The sequence below is a fragment of the Pagrus pagrus genome (assembly GCF_965226575.1).
Source record: "Pagrus pagrus genome assembly, chromosome: 11".
Lineage (NCBI taxonomy): Eukaryota > Metazoa > Chordata > Actinopteri > Spariformes > Sparidae > Pagrus > Pagrus pagrus.
Window position 1 is genome coordinate 7,071,772 of NC_140195.1, and position 17,906 is coordinate 7,089,677.

General features: G+C 45.1%; 1 protein-coding gene across 1 annotated transcript in view; it reads left to right on the forward strand.

The window, feature by feature from the left end:
* The first annotated feature begins 4,431 nt into the window (after positions 1 to 4,431).
* nol4la (nucleolar protein 4-like a) overlaps positions 4,432 to 17,906 on the forward strand; it is a 29,515-nt gene continuing 16,040 nt past the window's right edge. The window contains exons 1-2 of the mRNA XM_084366071.1: positions 4,432 to 5,556; positions 16,678 to 16,833. Coding sequence (XP_084222197.1) covers positions 5,215 to 5,556; positions 16,678 to 16,833 — 498 coding nt within the window. The 5' untranslated portion in view covers positions 4,432 to 5,214. The remainder of the gene's footprint in view (positions 5,557 to 16,677; positions 16,834 to 17,906) is intronic.

Sequence of the window (17,906 nt, forward strand, 5' to 3'; positions counted from 1 at the left end):
TGCCACCTTGCTAGCTTCAAACAGTGTTCTGGGGACCTTATTTTCCTCTGAGAACAGCTTGTTTATTCACTGATGGAAACAAGAGAGTTTGTATTATTACCTCATTAATATTGTAAATATTAAAATTCTGGGTTTGATTGTCTTCTCCAAAACTACATAATGCCCCTTTAAAGGAGCACTTCAGCAATTTCATATTGCACCCCATAAAGTTCGGACACTGGCAAGAGACAAATTAAAAAGTCATTAAATAGAACCAGCACATTTACTCAAATACTGAACTTGTGTACAATCTCGAGGTACTTTTAGTTTTTCTTGAATATTTCTGTTTTCTGCTACTTTATACTTCCACTCCACTACATTTATTTGATATCTTTAGTTACTAGTTACTTTATAGATTACATGCTGCATCAGAGCCACAGTAGCACATTTTTACATTTGATAAGTAGAAAAATGCTCAATATTGAATACGATAATCGGTCGACCCGTCATTTATTACCAGAAACTTAAAGGCTTTTACTGAAGTGCTATTCATATGGCTCACAGCAACTTTACTTTTACTCAAATCTGACTTTTAGGTACTTTTTTACAACAGTGGTAAAAACACAGATTGGTCAAACACAAAGCAGCAGAGGCCGAGATATGCACCTCAATTGCATCTTTCATTAGACACTCAAGGATAATGTAATGACCCTTTAGTCATGTCTTTTTTGGCAGGAAGGAGAGGTTTAAATACTACAATACCCATGAGCCTCGTCTGCTATTTCTATCAAGAAAAAGCCAAAAAGCTTTGTTGTTGCAATTGTTAATAAAACTGGACGCCATAGATGCTGAATTCATCCAACATTGACCCAGATTGTGAAATCAGTTCACTAACTTCAGCTCCCGTCCACCGTCTGTCAAAATGCACCTTGGGAGGCCGAGTTATCATCTCCCCTGAAATTTGAACGTACCCAGCAGGCTTGTATCTTACTTGCCTACCTTGTCAGGAGATGCAAGCTGTAGAAATACTCCAACTGTGAGTCTCCATTTCCAGTCTCATTAACCTTGTCTATGGGAAAATGAATGGGACTTTTACTTCTTGAACCACTGGGTGCCCAAAATTGCTCCTCATACATTCAAATTTTTGTTTTTTTCAGGCTTTAGAAAGTTGTCTCTGGAGCCACAGAAGACGTTATACAACTCTGAGAAGTAGTACTATCATGACTTGTAGTAGTAGAGGATCTGAATATGCACACACAAGCAGGCTAAGTTCACAGCGCTGCATGTCACCAGGGCGGAGGATGATGAACTGCTCGGTTTGCTCAGAGCGCGGTGCAGGTTCAGGGTGAAAGCGGCTGCCGTCATCAGCGACAGTCTTTAAGTGAGGGGCTTTTATTTTTGAACATGGGGTATCTCAGTGTGAGACAGGCCTCCCTGTGGCCCTCCAGGACAGGAGTTGTCCACCTCATGGTGAAAGGAAAGTGCTCGGCGGGGGATGGTGAGCGTAATTACAGCAGTTTTGCCTCATTAGGAGTGAGGAGGCGTGACCCTGCCTACAGGTCTGACAGCTGAACCGCACGGATGGTGGCGCCGAGAGATGATTTCTGCTCAGAGATGGAGGAGGATCATCCGGTTACATGTGTGCATGTTTGTCCAGTGGTGGGAAAAGTATTTAGATTTACTGGAGTCAAGTATTGATAGTACAACATGAAAATACTCATCTAAAAGCACAAATGTGCATTGAAGTATCATCAGCTAAACGTCTTAAAAGCATCTGAAGGCTGAAAATATCTCCTGTGAGTGTTGTATGATGACATAATTTTATTTCATTATTATTAAAGATGCACTTATGTGAAAGCAGCACTTTATTGTGGCAGCTTAGTTGTTGGGACCCCTTCAAGGATCCCTCAAGGAGTCCCAGGAGAAACCTGAGGGTTCCCCTGATGATTAAATTAAAAGAAAAACAGATATACATATTTTTCTCTTGCTTTTCTCTAACGTGTGCTGTGAATTACACTTCCTGAGTTTCTAAAAATAATTAAAATAGATGAAACACTCAATGATTTTACCTCTCGAGGCCTTTAAAAATCCTCAACATTGGGGATCATACCCATATTTTTTGGGACTATCCAAAACTGCAGACATTTTGGGAAGATATTAAAAATGAGATATCACTCATCTTAAATGCTGACTTACCTTTTGGATCTACTGTATTATATGTTGGGATGTATACCAACAGGTGTACTCCATGGAGAACAGTACATGTTGAAGGCATTACTGTTAATTGCACGGAAAATGAATCGGCCTAAGAGACTGAGGTGTACATTGTGGGAGAAATGACTGCACAATTACAATAGAAAAGATTTGGGTAAATAAACCAGCAGCACTATAAACAGAATAACACTAACACTGGGCCAGAACAGCCAGCTGTATTATGGTTTTCTACCCATTGGTACTGGGTAAAGTTAACCCAGTGTTTCCTCGGTGCTCGACCCAAAGTGGGTTAGTTTTGACCCAGTGATGGTTGGTGTGTGACCCACACAACACACCTACGTAAGCTTGATCTTAAAGAGCCACTATGTAATATTGATGTTCAGTAGAAGCACTACCTAGAAACTGTACTTAAAGGATAAATTCACCTAAAAATGAAAATTCAGTCATTATCTGCTCACCCTCATGTTGGTGGAAAGTCACGTGAGGTTTCACAGTCCACAAAACATTTCTGGAGCTTCACACCAAAAAAACAGTGTTGCAGTGCTCTCCTAAACAACTGAAGTAGTTGGGGACTTGTTTTAAAACGTTAAATAACAACCAATAAATAAACATAAAATGGCTCCTGAGAGCTCGCCCAGTGTAATCCAAGTCTCTGGAAGCCCTCAGGACTGCACGTTGACAGTGTAAATAAGTAAATACATCTCGGTGCTTCCAGAGACTTGGATTAGGCAGTTTGAGCTGCGAGGAGCCTTTTCATTTATTTATTTATTTATTTTCAGTAGTTTTTATTTTTTACATTTTAAAACAAGTCCCCATCTACTTCAGTCGTTTAGGAGAACGCTGCATGCTGTTGCGCTCGTGCACCCGCTTCAGATGGGGTGAGTACTGACGTTTCTTTTGTATGTCTTTTCAAATCAATTTTGGATCTTTGTGGCTTCCACAGACTTGGATCACACTGTGCGAGCTCTAAGGAGCCCTTTAATGTTCATTTTTTGGTTGTTTTTTTAAACAAGTCCCCATCTACTTCAGTTGTTTAGGAGAATGCTGCAACACTGCTTTGCTGTAACGCTCCAGAAATGTTTCCTAGACGTCAAAACTTCCCCCCGACTCCATCACCATGAGTGTGAGTAGATGAGGTGAACTTATCCTTTAAGTACGGTTCGCTCCTAAAATGTACTCAGTTACTTTCCACTACTTGTTTTGTTAGTAGAAGGAGATGAGAGGAGGAACCCTGGGTCATGTTTTTTTTGCATAGATAACCAACTGGAGCTTCATGTCCAAACCCAAACCTTTTCAAAATAAGAGTCGTGCTGAGATGTTTCCTCCCCTGAGGGGTGGACAGGGAGCCCCTGGAGCTGTCCTGAGAGCGAGGACACTGCAGGAGACCAAAATGATGAAATGAAAGGAAATGTCTTGCAAAGGTCTCGGACATTCTCTCACACACACACACACACACACACACACACACACATGCGTTCAGTCCGTCTCTATCTGACCGGTGCGGAGCTGCTCGTCGGTCGAGGTGGGGCGGTTCTGTTTTGTCTGAGTCAGGATGGAGAGATGAGGACGGGGCATCCCACTCACCCTCTGCACGGCCGGAGACACTGCTGCGCTGCTGTCATGGCAACAGCAGCAGTCACCACCGCCAGCATGGGCCTATAATGCGCAGGCCAGGAGGAGTCACACACACACACACACACACACACACACACACACACACAATGAGAGCACGACACCACACAGGCAGAAAACTACACATCGGAGACAAATATAAATCATAAATATATTAAATATATGCAGTTTCTGTCTCTTGTTGAGTGGAAATAATAAAAACAAACAATAAAATGACACGTTTCTCTTTTATGGGACAGATGTTGAGCATTAAACTCAGCAGGACTCTCAAGAGGAACTTCCTTTCTCACATCACTGGTTTCTAAAAACATGTAAAGTAGCTGTTAATTAATTCAGTCACACGGTGCAACGCAAAAAAAAAAAATCACAGTTGGACATATCACAATACGTTTGCCTTCTTATAAATAGGTAGATGTTTATATCCACATCACTGGCCGCTTGAATCTGCCAATGAAAAAAAGTGTCTCCAACTCGACAGGAGGTCGTGTTATGAGTGTTTTCCAGCATGTTCCTCAGACTGTATCAAATAAACTCTGCCCCCACCCTCTCTCACCTTCCACGTCTCCAAATCGGACATTTTCTCTCTGCGTCTGGGCAACACGGCGCTGTACTTGTGAACCGCAGGCTTTTTTTTTTTTCCTGCTGCATATGAAGCCAGTTGAACCGGTGAAATGCAGACACGCAGAGAGTGTCTTTGGACGGGATAGAAAGAGAGAGCAAGAGAGACGTTACGAGCGAGAATCGCATTCAAACAGGTGTGAGGAGCTGAGACAATCCCAGGTGGCGCATGCTGATCGGATATGTGGCCACGCAGGAGCGCATTGTGAGCATCTTTGCGCTCATTTATTTATTTATTTTTTTTAAGGGTTGAGCAACCCGCATCCGAAAATAGTGTTGGCTGTTAGAAAGTAGGTCGATAGGAACTGAGAGCGACGTTTGTTTCCGCGCTTTTGTCTGTGTTCTTTGTTGTTTAGCGAGGACTGTGGGTTTTTTTCCCCCAGCCTACCCTTTAGTGAGGAGCGTTTTACGCACAGGTGGGAGATACCCGCTCAGCGTACTGTAGGACAGCCCCCCTCTCCTCTCCTCTCTGCTCCTCAGCGGATGATGTGAGGAAGTGACATTTTTCACCGCTGCGGTTCGGGACAGCACTGCTCCGCTGCAAACAGGTGTGCTACTGTCCGGGTCACTCGTGCCGGGGGAACCACAGTGAGGCAGCGTCCCAAAACCGGAACCAAGCGCTCCTGGACGCGGGACAGCGGGGACCACAGGAGGAGAATCAGCCGGCTCAAGTCTTTTTCTTTATTAGCCTGGGCTGTTTGAACGGGATCAGACAGAGAGGAGAGAGAGAGAGAGAGAGGGAGAGAGAGAGAGAGAGGGAGAGAGGGAGCGATGGCAACGAAAAAGGCGTGCGTGGATGCGCCCAAAAGGAGCCGGAGTCCGGTCGTGTTGGAGGCGGAGATGTTCAGTGAATTTCAGGACTGGTGTCTCCGGACTTATGGAGACTCCGGTAAGACAAAGACCGTCACCCGGAGAAAATATAACAAAATCATGCAGACACTGTTGCAGAACGACGAGTCGGACGGCGTTTATATCGACAACAGCCACATCAACGCCAAATTCAAATTCTGGGTGAAGTCTAAAGGATTTCAGGTCGGAACCAACGTGCTGGGAGAGCACAACAAGAAAGGAGCTCCAGGGAAACCCGTCCTATATGTCCCGGTCAAGTCAACGGTAAAGTGTGTGTGTGTGTGTGTGTGTGTGTGTATGTGTGTGTGCATGTGTGACACAGAGAGATCGTGCGTGTGCACGCGCACGAGATGTCCCGTCGCCGCCTCGGCTCTAAGTTGTCATTATATCAGGCCGCTCTCACGCATCCGCCTCATGAATAAAATGACAACTTATAACGCTCCGGCGTCCCGGCTCGCCCTCGTCCTTCCTCATAAAGCTTCACTTTGTCCACATCCCAACCGGAGCAGCCCTACTCTCATCCCTTGCTGCCATAGCAACGCCGGTGCCTCCTGGCAATCGCAATTGTAAAAGGTGGCTATCATGCATAGCCATCTCGCCAGTGAGGTTGAAGTCCTGTCCGCGGCGCTCTGCCGCCAGCGAAGCACGAGATAATTGACTATTGACAACATTTAGTTTGTACCGTGCTGTTCAGGTCTCGTGGAGCCCGATGTGGCGATGCTGTGTGCGCGCGCGCGTGTGCGCATGCAACGGCATGTTGACGGGTCGGGTATGTCAGGGTGCTCCGGTGTGCGCTCGGAGGGACTGGAGGGTATCGAGGCCGAGTCAGGAGATGTGAGGTTCAGCTCCCCGCTGCGAGGCTCAGCGGGTTTGATTGTCAGAGATTCATCACAGACACGCGCCGCACTGTCCCGTCTGAACCGGACTGTGTGTGAATGATTCGTCTTCTCTTGAGAGAGCAAAGCCCGATCCATGAAACAATCAGATATCTGTCTCTTTTTTCACAAACATATCACTGTGTGGCTGCCAGTCTGAGTCTCAGTGTTTGCACCCCACTTTTCATTGTCCTGGGCAGGATGCGGATCGGCTCGCAGGCACTCGTTGCTCTGGCAACACCTGTGTAGTCCAGGATAGTGTGTGTGTGTGTGTGTGTGTGTGTGTGTGTGTGGGTCTGCCGCATTTTTATTGTGTGTGTTCCGACATTAAGCTCCATAACCCCGTTTAAGAGCTGCCTGTGTGAGGGAAACATTTAAAAACGCGTCTGTACATTTGACGGAGGGTGGCGGCTGTGCGTAATTGGTGACCACGTGAGAGGCTGTGGCGGAAACAAAAGGGGCTGCACGGGACTGATGGCGACATACGCCCACAGTCAGAGCTCAGACTTCACTTCTCCGTGTCTCTAGTGGTGATGATGGGAGTCAGGTCAGCGCACGTCCCGCCGCACAGCCGGCGCGCGAGGGGTTAAACAGCACATCCCTCTTTCACCAAGATAAACATGTTACATGGTGAACTGTCAGCGGTGCCCCAGCAGCTCTATTGGTGTGCGCGCATCGATGTCTCTGCGTGGTGTTTGGGCCTGCTGTGCCAGCAAGGAGACAACCACCATTTTAAATAAGCGCCTCCAGGGAATAATCTCCCCCCACCCACCCTGCTGGGACAGAGTCTCTCCGGACCTCACAGAGCGCAGACACATTTCTGTTAATAAACAGGAGACGTTACTGGCACCGATTAGACCCAGAATCCTTTGATTCGGTTTGAAAAGCACTGATCCCTCCACAGGTGTTTTACCTGTGTGAATGCACATTTTAGATTTAGGCCAACTGCCTTTACAAAACTGCTCTGATCTGCTCTCAACATTATGTTCCCCTCTGGGCAGGAGGGCAGGTGTGATCTGTCTCTGCAGGTGCAGATGGTGCCTGAATTGTGTTGTTGATTAGCTTTTGTCTGCGGCTCTTGTCAATTCTGGTTGAGATACATTCTTCTGTCTTCTTGTCCAACATATGTGACGGTGAAGCGTTGTCCAGGTCGGCCTGATGTCTCTGCGAGGCTCATTTAACAATGGCTGAGCTGAGATAATTAGCTGAGCAGTCTGTCAGACCATGAGTGAAATAAACTTTCCCAAAGCTCAAATGATCAACAGTTGATCAGCAGAAAAATTAACTGGCAGCTTGGGCTGCAACAAAGAATACCAGAAAATTTTACATTTTAAGAAGCTGCGACGAGAAAAATCAACCACTCGATGAATCGGCTAATCGGTGCAGCTCCCAGCAGCTGTTTTGTTAGTCAAAAACCAGTTAAACCCAATATTTTCTGGTTCCAGCTTCTCAAATGTGAGGATTTGCTGCTTTTCTTGACCTTAAATGATAGTAAACTGAATATCTTTGGGTTTTGATTACATAAAATAAGAAATGTGAAGACACCAACAGGCCCTTTTCTGTATGTTCTGAGATTTTAAAAAGATCAAGTCAACATCTTTGGTTTTGAGCAGATAAAATAAGAAATGAAGTGAAAACAGGCCTTTTTCAGTAAACAGGTTGATTAAAAATAAAATGCCGCCAATGAAAATAATGGATAGTTTCAGCCTTAAAGTGACAAGAAAGGATCCAGTTGAATTTGGCCGCCACAGACAGAAAGATTTAATCCTACAATCAATTTACAAAATAAAGGTTTGTCTTGGGACGTCCTCTCCTCCTGAAAGAAACCACTATTCATAATCTGTATTGAAAAATGGCTCTAAATGTTTGTTCAATAATTATATTTTACATTTTTTAGAGCAAAAACACAAATGTTCTCTCGTTACAGCATCTTAAATGAGAGAAATCGCTGCTTTTCGTTGTCTTAAATGATAATAAATTGAACATCTTTGAGTTTTGATTACATAGAATAAGACATTTGAAGACACCAACAGGCCCTTTTCTGTACATTCTGAGGTTTTAATTTTGAAAAGATCAAGTTGATGTTCAAATATCTTGTTCAGTACGGTCACCAGTCAAAGGAGACTAAGAAAACCTGAAAATATCCACATTTTAAGAACCAGCATCCAGAAAAATCACCTACTCGATGAATCGACTAATCATCGCAGCTCAATCAACTTTCTTGATAGTTAAATCATCATTTCAGCCATTTTTTCAAGCAAAAACACGAACATTTTCTGCTTCCAGCTCCTCAAATGTGACGATTCGCTGCTTGTCTTTGTCTTAAATGACAGAAAACTGCATATATGTGGGTTTTGATCAGATAAAATAAGAAATCTGAAGTCACAACAGTGAGTATAGCTGACTGTTTATTGGAGACGAGTGCAGACAGTTTGTAGCTGATATCATAAGGCGGGAGGGGAAGACTCCCCCTGACTCAGCTCCACTTGGGAAATTTAAACAACAAGCGAAACATCATCCAACACAAGCTGCTTCTAATGATGAGTCAGAAGCAAGAAAGCAACCAATTTATATGCATGTGACTATTAGAAAGCATGATTTTTTTTTGATTCAGGCTTTATAAATAGGCCGTCCTGGGCCAGTGGAAAAGCGACACACACACGAGCAGACGTACAAACACGCACACACACAATGGTCAGCGCCTCCTCATGGCTGCAGGGCCGGGGGCGTGTCTCTGGAGCTCGAGCACTGGAAGCCCCGCTGCAGCTGCTCCCAGGGTGTGCCAAGTTTCTGTATGGGGGCAGGAATGGGGCTAAATGACGGGAGGCTGGGTGGGGGTGGGGATGGACGGAGGCTGATGTGCAGACAGAGAAGGTCTCTTCTACGTATCAGTGAAGCACACAAGGCGGCTTCAGTGCGAGACGGGACAGAAATGGCCGGGCACAGTAGCACAGATGCTGAAACACAGAATTATTTTCTTCTTCTGTCCACATCGACTCAACTCGGAGAATCCGGCGGCCCCTCGGTGAGGAGACGCAACCTCGTTTAGCTCTCATTATGTCCTGATTAGAGGACGCTACAGAGGAGGAGGGGAGCAGGACCGGGAACACACACACACACACACAGGAGATGCGCCGCAGAATCGCACACGGCGTGAGCACAAGACTTTCCCCGAGACGACGGGAGTCAGAGTGCAGCCCGTTTCAAAAGCAACACTTAAACGCCCTGTGCTTTTCCTTTCAGCTGACATGAGCATTGTACTGAAAAATTTGAAGTACTGCGAGCTGATGCTTTTTGTTGCCATGCCAACTGAAATCTGTAAATATCTCTGTTCATCTCGCACAACTAGGTTTGGGTGGACATGCTCTGACACACACACGCACACACACGCGCACACACACACACACATAGGGTCTATGTATATACATGTAACAGCTCAGAAACACTTGACATTATGTTTAAAAGTGAAAGCTGAATCGTGCTCTCACATTCAACCTCAGCTTCTGCAAACCTTTATATTTAAACTTGATTAGTCCAACATACCAGAACAAACATTTAAAGGACACATTTTATTCTTTATTGTTCTTTATCCCATTCCTTCAGTGTTTTATATAGTTTATTGTGCGTGTAAAAGATCTCGACAGCGGAAAAAAAAGTCAAAGTCCGCTTCCTGAAACGCTTCGTCAGTCGTCCCGTCTTCAATTCTGCAACTTTGTGACGTCACACTGTGTCACCATGTCACACATTTGCATAATTGATGCCTGTATTCACAGCAGAAGTGACGCTAACTGGAAGCTAAAAACACGACAGAGCCGACCGGTGACACGGTGAGCGGTGCTGGCTCAGGCGTGTGTGAGTCGACCAATCACAGCAGACTGGGTATTCAGGAGGGAGGGGGGCCTTAAAGAGACAGGAGCTAAAACAGAGCGTCAGGAAAAATGATCCGAAAGCTGAAATGATCAACAGTTGATGAGCAGAAACTTAACTGCTAACTAGAGCTGCAATTAGTAATTTATTTAAAATTTTAATTAACCTGTTGATTATTTTCTTGATTAATCATTTGGTCTATAAAAATGTCTACCATGGTTTCAAAAAGCTCAAGGTTTTACATGTCTTGTCTGGAAACCAGTCAAAGAAGAATACCAGAAAATATTCACCTTTTAAGAAACAGGAACCAGAAAAATCAACTACTTGATTAATCGACTAATCGTTACAGGCGTATAAGCAACCGCAAGGCGATGTTTCAGTGTCTTGTTTTTTATGGTAACCAGTCAAGACAAAGACTACCAGAAAATAATCACATTTTAAAAAGCCAGAAGAAGACAAATCAACTAATTGATTAATCAGCTAATCATTTCAGCTGTTTTTTCAGGTAAAAACAGAAACATTTTCTAGTTCCAGCTTCTCAAATGTGAGGTTTTGCTGTTTTCTTTGTCTCACATGACGGCAAACTGAATTATTTTGGGTTTCGATCAGATACAGTAAGAATTTTGATGTTATAATTTTCATTTTCAGTAAATTATCAACAAAAAACAGCTTAATGGCTGATGAAACTAACTGTTAGTTGCAGCCTTAACCGCCTGCTGCCCACATTTCTTTCTACAGTATCATCATGTGTTACACATCCGCAGAATCAGCACAACCAGAGCCGATTGCATATGTCACCTAATAAAAACTTCAAGCTATAATAGGTTATATGAGCCCATAAAACAAATACAAACAAAAAAACAGAGCTTAAATTGTCAGTAATTTTGTCAAAGTGACAGGAAAGGTTCAAATTAAACTGGGCTACCAGGGATAGAAAGATTCAATCACACAATCAATTTACAAAATAAAGGTTTGCCTCGGGACGTCCTCTACACCCACTATTCATAATCTGTGTCTTGGAAAACGGGCCCTAAATGTTTGCAGCTCACCGTCAGCAGGGAAGAGGAACATCATCATTATTATCTGATTAATTAGTCCACATCTCCCTCGAGAGCTCCTCTTTTGTGGACGGGCCAGAGAGTCAAAAGAATAGTGGCCCTCTTATTCTACTGCATTTGCATTAATGCTATTTCTGCACAGAGGATCTCCTGAGCTTTTGTTCGACGTGTGTTTTTTTGTATTTAAACCCTCTCTGGCAGCGCTTATTAGGGGGCAACACATGGGCTCGCACTCATGGGCTTCAAAAGGAAGAAGAAAAAAAAAAAACGCTCGCCACCCCAAAACAAGAACCGTCTTGATTCAGTCACAGATGGACTGGAGCCGGATTCACCCTGCGCGTGATTGACTTGTTCATCAAGTGCTAAAGGTGGAGACGTGTCTGTTTTGAGGCTCTAACGAGGCTCATAAAGAAGTTTATGTCAATATGCGTTCGTCTCAGACGTGTTACTGTGACTTACTGGTGATGAAATCCATCCATCCCTCTGTGGTAGTTGTGTGTGTGTGTGTGTGTGTGTGTGTGTGTGTGTGTGCGTGCTCGTACAAAGAGGGGGTCGCTGATCGCATGCTCTGTGTTTCCTCCCTTCAGCACCCTCTCTGTTGCCATGGAGAGACCGTTCTTTGCTTTCCCATAGGAGGAGAAATTAACACCATTTTTAACTGGCCCGGGGGCCTCCCCCCTGTGTGGGAGATAGTCTGAGTTCTGCTCCACACACTCGCTCACTCACACACACACACACACAGTCTCTTTAAGACGGCAATAATCTTCCTACCACACCGCTACTGTCATTTTTAATACCTTTGCGAGGCCAACATTAAACTGGGACAGTGTGATAATAGCCTGGAAACGTTGAAATGGACTCTGGGATGCGATGATGTATCTGCGCGAGTCATTTACATACCATTTGAGTCAGCGAAGGGCCGGTCTGCCGGACCCGTGGGACCGTCTGTGTCTCCGGCTCTGTGGGATATTGGGGATGTCACACACTCTATCAAATAATGTTCATCATGGGAGCGCGCGCGCACACACACACACACACACACACACACACACACACACACACACACACAGACGTCGGACAGAGGGGCAGAGCTCACCTAATGTGGATTTAATGACGAGGGCTTTGTAATTGAGGCAGAGAGGAGGAAGAGATGGAAGGGGACTTGATTTATAGGGAAAATGTGGAGGTAGTAGTCCCAGTTTTTCTATCACATGAGCCTTTAATTTGTACTCTCATCCCCTTGGAGCACACGCACACACACACACACACACACACACACACACACACACACACACACACATGCAGAAACTGAGATTGTTCCATTTATGTGTCCATTAGCCGGTTGATAGATTCACAGAGGGGAGATGGGGCTTTAAAAGATGACCTGTTGTCACATCTGCAGTGAGATAATCTGAGTCATGAGTACTGTTGACACAGCCATCTTTACTCCCTGCTTGCTGGCAGCACACACACACACACACACACACACATTGAAAGTAGCCTACCTGAGCACACATCACCGCCGCTGCCACAACTTAAGCTACTTATTGTGCAGCCTCCTTACAAAATAAAACACCTCCTTCAAGCATGCGCTGCCACTTAAACCTAAATTGAGATTTTTTTATTTATTTTTTTTTGCATGTGACACGAGTGTTGGAGCTAATTTTTCTTCCATCTTCGGCGGCCTGTCTTTGTGACCCAGCTGCTTCCCGTGAACCCCTCCTCCTCTTCCCTTCACCACCTCCTCCTCCTCCTCCTCCTCCTCCTGACCTGCCTGTGTGCAGGACTGCTCCTCTCTCCCCTCTCTGCTCCAGTGTGTGTGTGTGTGTGTGTGTGTGTGTGTGTGTGTGTGTGTGACTGCCAGCGGGGGTGGGGGCAGCCGACTCAACCCCTCCAGTCTCCTAGCAACAGAGCGGTTTGGTGCGGGACAGGGAGCGCATGCAGGGGATGGGGGCTGGTTGTACAGTGGCTGGGGGGGGAGCAAAGTCCTCCAGGATTAGAAAGACGGAGAGAAGGAGGCGAGGAGGAGAAGGAGGGCGAGAGTTTTGCGGTGTTGTCGGCGATTAGGGATGCTGACATGTCTCCTTTGCTCTTTAAAATGGCATGCTGCTGCTGATGAGACCAAATATCTACAGCAGCGCTGTTCAACAGCTGTTCTCCTCTGAGATGCTTCGGCTACAAGCGCTGCCCGGTACACATGCACTGCACTTAAACACACATGGCACGCACAAGTACACACACTCAAAGCATGTTGTGTTCAGAGGTGAATGTTTAACTCCCTGTTGACTCGTGTTTGGAAACTAAAGAGCTTATCGGTGCAGAGGAGCCCGAGAAGGCCTTGAAAAGAAATGCAGTGTTGCCTTGCTTGAGGAGTAGCAGTACACAAAAGTAGAGCTAGATTAATGGATTAGTAGAATAATCAGCTGCTATTTTTATAATTGATTAATCACCTTAAAGGTGAAGTTTGTAGTAGAGCCCGACCGATACTTGATTCTCACAGCCAATACTGTTATTAGGGAGTAAAAAATTCAGATATCGACATATAAGCGACAGACCTGGCCCACACCATGTTCATCGAGCCGACACACAGCCTGACTGATGGCACTTTATGGCCACAAGCAGGCCATACCATAAACACATGTCTGCCAGAAGTGAACCAAATAAACAGGAACTAGCCTAGATCTGGGCCACAGCTCATTTCTATTCTGGTGGACGGTCTGTGGCCCAGAGTGGGGCCAGTTCTGGTTTATTCGGTTTATTCTTGGCTGACATGAGGCCATGGTATGACCTGCTTGTGGCTCAGGAGTGGACTGCCCCAGTGTTATCATGACATGCGGTATGTGTGCCGGATTAGTGTGTCTGGTACAATTTTTGCCCCCGTGAACTATCCCTCAAATTTCGTTATCAAACACTTGTGACAAAGATCGGTAACAGAGGCAGGATGTTTTACATTTCAACAATAAACAATACTCTAAAATGACATGAGAGGTGAGGGTGAGACGAGGGGTGTTCAGTTGGTTGCAATCTGCAACCTCACCTCTAGATGCTACTACATCCTACGCGCTGGACCTTTAAGCAAAAAATGCAAAAAAAAAAATTTGTTTCAGCTTCTTGAATGTGAAGAAGACACAGGACGATATTAATAAATTTAATATCCAACATAATTGTGATGCATGATAGCGATAATCATCAAAAATGTTCTTTAAACTTTAAAACAAAAACCATACTTGCATTACTGGACTCATGTTAATTTCACATTTTGTTAGGAAACAAATATTTTGATTGCATTACATCCTTTGTTGTTTAAAAACAACAGAAGCGGTGATCTCAATCCAACGTATTTACACACATTAAACATTTTATAGGGGGAAGCAATGTGCAAGACATGCCTTCAGCCATGGTGACAGGCTTAGGCAACTCAAAATAAATCAGGAAACCACTATGACCGTACGTCAGAGAGCTAGACGGCTTTCATGTGAGGATGTTCACGTTTATTTCAATTAAAGCTGCTGTTAGCATCATTTTAGCTAACTTCCTGTCGGACACGTGCTCGAGTCTTTTTTTTTTTCTTTTCGAGGCAGCTCTCTTTGCCTCTGTCTTTTCTTTAAGCGCTTCTCCATCACTTGGCCTGTTTCTTACTACAAGCCATCACTGGGAGCGCTGGCGTTGGTCGCTTTCTCTGTTCCACCATTGCCGGCAAACAGGAGGATCCTGCTCTTTATGGAGCTCTCTGTCCTGATTGGATAAAGTGGGCGGGGATACCAGAAAGATTGTCTTCTCTTTTACCGCATGAGCCGAGGGAGGATAGACATGGGTTACTCGCCAAATACAAAGCTATTTAACACTCATTTTAATAAGAAAATAATGCTCACAGCAGCTTTATCGATTATCCCAATCTTGAATATTTCACCACGATCAGCTTATCTTGGGTTTTTTATCGCAAACCGCAATAAAATCTTTTATCGTTGCTGCTTTTCTTTGTTGTGTATATCTTAAAACCGATGATCTTTGTGTTTGGTCGGACCTTTTAGACTTCAGCTTGGGCTTCAGGAAATTGTGATGGACATTTTTCTGACATTAATCGAGCAAAGAATCCTTAATGCAGATTCTGGTCTTAGATTGAGACTTCTGCAGGTCCATCACTGGTGGGTTGGGTTTCAGGTCAGAGGGTTCACTCCCAGCAGAATATCTGGTGTGCATGTCGGATATTTTGTTGGGGTAGAATTCACCGGAGGATGCAGCCGCGGTGTGGGTGCACTGCACACCCCACAGTTGTATGAGATTATCTAAATCCAGCGTGAATGGACCTGACACCATTGTCCCAAGCAGCAGCAGCAGCAGCAGCAGCAGTGGTGGCGGTGGTGCTGGTGATGTCACCGGGGAAAAGATGATGATACCTTCAAGTGCGATAGATTACAGCTGTGATGATGAGGTGGAGGATTGCTATTATTTCATTTATTATCATTACATTTAGCCCATGCTGACAGGGGAGAGTGGCGAGAAGGGGAGAGAGACAGAGGGAGAGAGGCAGAGAGAGAGAGAGAGAGAGAGAGAGGGCCGGATTAAAACAAACCCGCTCTGTGAGCTGGTTTTAGTTGCCATGGCAACGATCATTACCTCGCACTTGGGAGAGCAGGAGCAAGGAGAGAGGAGGGGAGGAGGGGGTAGAGAGAAAGAAAGGGAGGAAGAATGACGGGACGGAGGTAAGGGATGAAGACGCAGGAGAGGATGAGGGGGGAAAAAAAAACGAGAATATCAAATGTCAGATCCCAGGAAGTGTGCGGAAATGTCAAGGAGAGGAGGGATGGATAAAAAAAGTGTGATTCCTCAGTGCCAGAGGGACAACTTTCTGAACTCAGACAAAAAAAGATCACTCCCCACCTAGAACCCAATCTCTAGAAAATGTCAGAGCTTGTCTCGTATCAACGTGAAAGACAAAAAACTAATTAAAAGCCCAAATCCATTTTTTTTTCGCCTCCATTTTTATGCTTGCTGGGACACTTTAAAATACCAGCAGGTGCAGGAATCCGAAGATAAGATCTAAATTCGGTGTGTTGACTGTGTGGTGAGGATGGAGCAGGAGGGAGGAAGGAGAGGAAAGCCCCATGTGGTGCTGCGGATGGAGGCCGTTGTCCTGGTGATCCCACTCGTGTACGGTGTGTCACGTGACCCTTTGCCCAGCACACCTGCCCGGGAGAAATCAGTCGCAGTTTCTATGGCGACAGGGTCAGCAGCACGAGCGCCAGAGGTGGTGGTAGGAGGGTCCGGTGCAGAGTCTGTGGAGTTGGTTATTTTTAAACATTGCAGAGATGAGGTGATGGTCGGGCCGAGACTTCTCCACCTGGAGGAGGAAGTGAAGACAGAAAGATGATGGTGGACAAAGTGAAAGTTTTATTCTGAGTGCTGGTGAAGACACCTTGTGCGTGACTGTCTGTAACCACATGACCCGTATGACTCATGTGCCTCCTCACGTCACACAGATGGAGGAATGTCTCCATTTGTATCTGTAAAAACAAAGATTCCTCAACTGTAGATGACACACACGTCATCTCTAAACAGCAGTTTTTTACCTCTTTGTGTTTCAGTGTTCAGATGGGAACTCGGCCCAGGACAACTCCTCCCTGAAGCGTGTAGCTGTGGTTGAAGACTTCTTTGACATCATCTATGCCATGCATGTGGAGATGGGAGCCGACCCCGGCAGAGCACCCAAACATGCAGGCCAGAAGAAGACCTACAAAGCGGTGGGTACATCCAGCTAGGTGCCGACAGGTCGCAGCTAGCCTTGCTAGCACTCCTCTCGCTGTCCTTATACTTGTTGATGAGTATTTTTAAATTTGTAAACATAGCCCCGGCAGGAATTTTAGTTTTAAACATTAAAAATGTGTCACGAACAGTGTTGACGTTAGCTTATGTCAAAGGCGTCTACAAAAGTTAGCATGCTAACCAGCTAGCCCCAAGCCGTCCTGTCTTAAATACCTTTGTTTCTCAATTACTGTCAGCTAATAGGTCTCCTTAGCTCCACGGCTAACTTAGCTGCTTGCTAACAGCAGCTCGTTGCTACAGCCAAAGATAGCGCCAACAAAAGAATAGTACCATTTTAATTGTTTTATTCCCATTCAAGTTAGCCGGGCGCTAAACCGGAAGTTAGCGAGCTTGGTTGGCGGAAGTCTCTAGTGCGCACGCTCTGTGAGCCCCACAACGCAGAAGAACCAGGTAACTTTATAGCCAGGTGTCCAGATTTAATGTAACGTCCTTGTTTAGCATGTTAGCATGGTACAAACAAAGTACAGCTGAAGCTACGGGAAAACTGCTGTGAAATATTGGACATGTCAAACTTTAAACTGATGTGACTACAAAACAAGAACTGAGGTTTTACAATAATTTCTGAGGGGACCATGAAGGTGTCAGACAGATTTCGGTCATCCTAGCTGCTAGCAGTGGCTAAAAATGAAAGCTTCATCTAGAACACTCATTGTACCCAAGTGATTTGTTTTTGTCTTTGCACATTAAAAAACAGTGTCATAAAAAAAGCCCATACATGACATACGTGAGCACATTTATAGCCAATGTTGGTACCACTTTGGTCCAGACTGAAATATCTCAACAGCTCCAAATCCAACAACAACAATATTCAAGGTCCCTAGAGGATAAATCCTAGTAACTTTGTTGATTCCCAGACTTTTCCTCCAGCTGGTCGAACCTTAAAATTTCCAGAAACTTTCATATAGTCAAGTCTGTTTTTTTTTCACCAGGCCAAAAGTCGTCTATCCGCCAGTGTCAGGAGCCATCAGTGAGCATCTGTGTGTCCCAAACC